Source organism: Neopelma chrysocephalum, unplaced genomic scaffold, assembly GCF_003984885.1.
Source record: "Neopelma chrysocephalum unplaced genomic scaffold, ASM398488v2 Primary Assembly neopelma1_60820, whole genome shotgun sequence".
In the NCBI taxonomy this organism is placed as follows: Eukaryota; Metazoa; Chordata; class Aves; order Passeriformes; family Pipridae; genus Neopelma; species Neopelma chrysocephalum.
Window position 1 is genome coordinate 1 of NW_020905057.1, and position 3,335 is coordinate 3,335.

At 53.1% G+C, this 3,335-nt stretch overlaps 1 protein-coding gene across 1 annotated transcript; it reads right to left on the reverse strand.

Moving 5' to 3' along the window:
- Positions 1 to 438: 438 nt before the first annotated feature.
- Positions 439 to 1,344, reverse strand: LOC113979195 (olfactory receptor 14J1-like; the record flags this gene model as incomplete). The annotated part of the gene is made up of 1 exon (XM_027706658.1): positions 439 to 1,344. A coding segment is annotated over exon 1 (906 nt), but the record flags the coding sequence as incomplete, so codon positions are not given.
- Between the last annotated feature and the right edge of the window lie 1,991 nt (positions 1,345 to 3,335).

The following is a 3,335-nucleotide window of genomic DNA, read 5'->3' on the forward strand; positions in this document are numbered from 1 at the left end:
AAGGGCTGCTGCTCCCTGGCAGTGCTGCTCTGCTGGGACTCTTTTCTGGCCCAGCTCTGCACAGAGGCACCAACCCTGCAGCTGCAGAGAAGTCAGAGAGGAAAGATGTCAGGCAAACAAGCTCAATGCAGAGTTCTGTATTTGATTTCAGCAGACAGTGAGTACAATTCCCAATTTGTACAGCCTCTGGGCCAGGCTAGAAAGGCAAACACTGAATTGAAAATGGTGGTTATATATAAAAAGATATAGATATATTTTTATATATAAAGATTTTTTGACGTGAACAAATTCTCCACAAAAATAACACACCTATCAGAAGCAAAAAATAGAGAAGATATGGTGGGCCTTAAATGAAGTCCATAACAGGATTGGCTTTTAATGAGGTACATAACATGCAGAAGAAGGAGCTTTTCTTGCTTCTGAAAAACACCCAGTTATCAGTTTCCTCATGGCATCCTTGAGCTCCTGGTTCCTCAGGCTGTAGATGAAGGGGTTCAGTGCTGGAGGAACCACTGAGTACAGCACTGACACAATCAGATCTAGAGATGGGGAGGAGATGGAGGGAGGCTTCAGGTAGGCAAATGTGCCAGTGCTGACAAAGACTGAGACCACGACCAGGTGAGGGAGGCAGGTGGAAAAGGCTTTGTGCCGTCCCTGCTCCGAGGGGATCCTCAGCACAGCCCTGAAGATCTGCACATAGGAGAAAACTATGAAACTGAAACACCCAAAACAAAAAGAAGCACTAACCCCAACAAGCCCCAGTTCCCTGATGTTGGAGTGTGAGCAGGAGAGCTTGAGGATGTGTGGGATTTCACAGAAGAACTGGCCCAGGGCATTGCCCTGGCACAGGGGCAGGGAAAATGTATTGGCTGTGTGCAGCAGAGCAATGAGAAAGCCAGTGGCCCAGGCAGCTGCTGCCATGTGGGCACAAGCTCTGCTGCCCAGGAGGGTCCCGTAGTGCAGGGGTTTGCAGATGGCAACGTAGCGGTCGTAGCACATGATGGTGAGGAGGAAATACTCTGCTCCAAGAAAGAAGACAAGCAGAAAGACCTGTGCAGCACATCCTGCATAGGATATGGTCGTGGTGTTATGGAGGGAATTTTGCATGGCTTTGGGGACAGTGGTGCAGATGCAGCCCAGGTCTGTGAGGGAGAGGTGGAGCAGGAAGAAGCCCATGGGGGTGTGCAGGTGGTGGTCACAGGCTACGGCGCTGAGGATGAGGCCGTTGGCCAGGAGGGCAGCCAGAGAGATGCCCAGGAAGAGCCAGAAGTGCAGGAGCTGCAGCTCCCGCCTGTCTGAGAATGCCAGGAGGAGGAACTGGGGCATGGAGCTGCTGTTGGACATTTGCTGTTCCTTATGACAGGGTCTGTTCAGAAAAGGAAAGCACAGGGAACAATTAGGACAGCCCCCTCTCAGCAAAGCCAGGGCAGTTTTCAGGGAAATCCCCTCCAAGTCAAGGCATTGCTTTTCTCTGGTTTGTGCTCTCTGAGGGTGCTGTGAGGAGCAGGAGCTCTGGCCATGTGCTACCAAGGACTCAGCTTTGCTCTGCTGCAGTGCAGACATGGAGCTGGTTTGGGACAGCTCTCATGATCACAGGGGATGTCACATGGAACCCAGCTCTGATGGAAAAGTTCAATTCCTGGACTGTTTTCTTGGAGCAATTTGGACTGCAGAAGAGAGGCACAGAGTATCCTTCAAATAATTTTGACTGGGTTTTTTGTTTAAAATTGTTAACAGCTGGGGGGTGTTCCTTTAAGGGGCAAATTTTTCTGATGACAAATCTGCAGAGTGTTGAGACAGGACAGGCAGAAGGGCTGAGCTCTCCATTGCTTATTGCAGAGCCAGGAGAGCTGCAGTGCCTCTCAATCTGTTTCCCATCTGCCCTGCACTTTCCCTTGGGCTGTCTTGAAGATTACTTCACACTCAGATTCATCTTTAAAAACCCCACCAAGATCTGTGCTGAGAGCAGGGCAGCGCTGCTTGAAAGGGCAGCTCTGTGAAGTGTCCCCTGTGCCAGCCCAGAGGTGCAGCTGTGCTGGACAGAGCAGGACAGGAGCCTTCCCACAGAGAAGCCAAGGGCTGGCACAGGAGAGTGCCCACCCCCAAGGGAAGGCTCAGCACTGCCCAGGATCCTGTGCTCATTTCTGAGACTGCCTGAAAGATTCACCCCTGAGAGTAAAAGAGTTTGAATTTCAGTGCAGCCTCCTGAACTGAGAGAACAATGTCTCTGCTACAATACCTAAGCAGGAAACACACCTCAGGACTAATTCCTTTCCTGTAGCCCCTGTCTTTTCTGAGCTTTGCAAAAAATTCTGCATTAATTATCCTGTAGTGGTCTGGAGCTGTGAGCGGGTCTGACCCTGCAACACTGAGACATGGAAAAGATCTTCCCCCAGGTGCCAGGTTTGCTCCTTGCCCCCAGCCCTTGTGCCCCAGCCCTGGCAGCAGCTCCCCGGGCCGGCTGAGAGCTGCCCCTGGCAGGCAGCAGAGTCCCTGCCCAGCACAGCGCCCTGGGCTGCAGGACCCTGCTCTGCCCCACAGCCCTGGGCACCCCTGGCTGCACCCCCGGCTTCACAGCTCTTCCAAAGTGCCCCAAAACAGCCTCTGCTCACCCATCCCATCAGCTGGGGCTGGGCCAGCTTTAGGAGATGCCTCCAGGAGCTGCCCCTGCACTGCCCTGCAGCCACAAACTCACCGTGTGCAGCCCTGCCAAGATTCCTCCTGCAGGGAGCTCTCAGCCCTCCTGCCAGTGCTGAGCCCCTTGAAGCTCTGTCTGTGCCCTGCTGGTGTCCCTGAGCTGCCCTGGCAGTGCCCTCAGCCCTGCTGGGCTGTGCAAGGAGCTGCTCACCAGCAGAGCTGTCTCTTTGAAGCTCTTCTTGCTTGCCAGGAGCTCCCTGTGTGCCAGGAGCCCGGCCCAGCTCAGCAGCACAGCAACAGCCCCAGGCATTTCATGACCCTCAGGGGGGTTTGATATTGTTTACATGAGACTCAGTCCCTGAGAGGAAGTTCAAACAACTTTTGAAGAAGTCAAAGTGAGATTGAAACACTGAAGTTTCTTGTAGTGCTAATGAGTCTCACTGAGGGACACAACTGAGAACGTGTCCCCAGGTTCCAGTTAGAGCAGAAATCTGCAGACAGTGACGACAACAATGGACAAGCAAGGCAAAGGTGGTTCTAAGGCTGAAGAAACCTTGACTTGTTTCCTTAATCCAAGGGGCCAAGCCCTGACCCTCAGCCCCTGGGAAGGGATATCCTGTCCCTGCCTCATTCCTCAGGGCTCTTCCTGGAGCACTGGGATGTGGGATGTGCAATGCCAAGGGCAGGACCATGGGGTG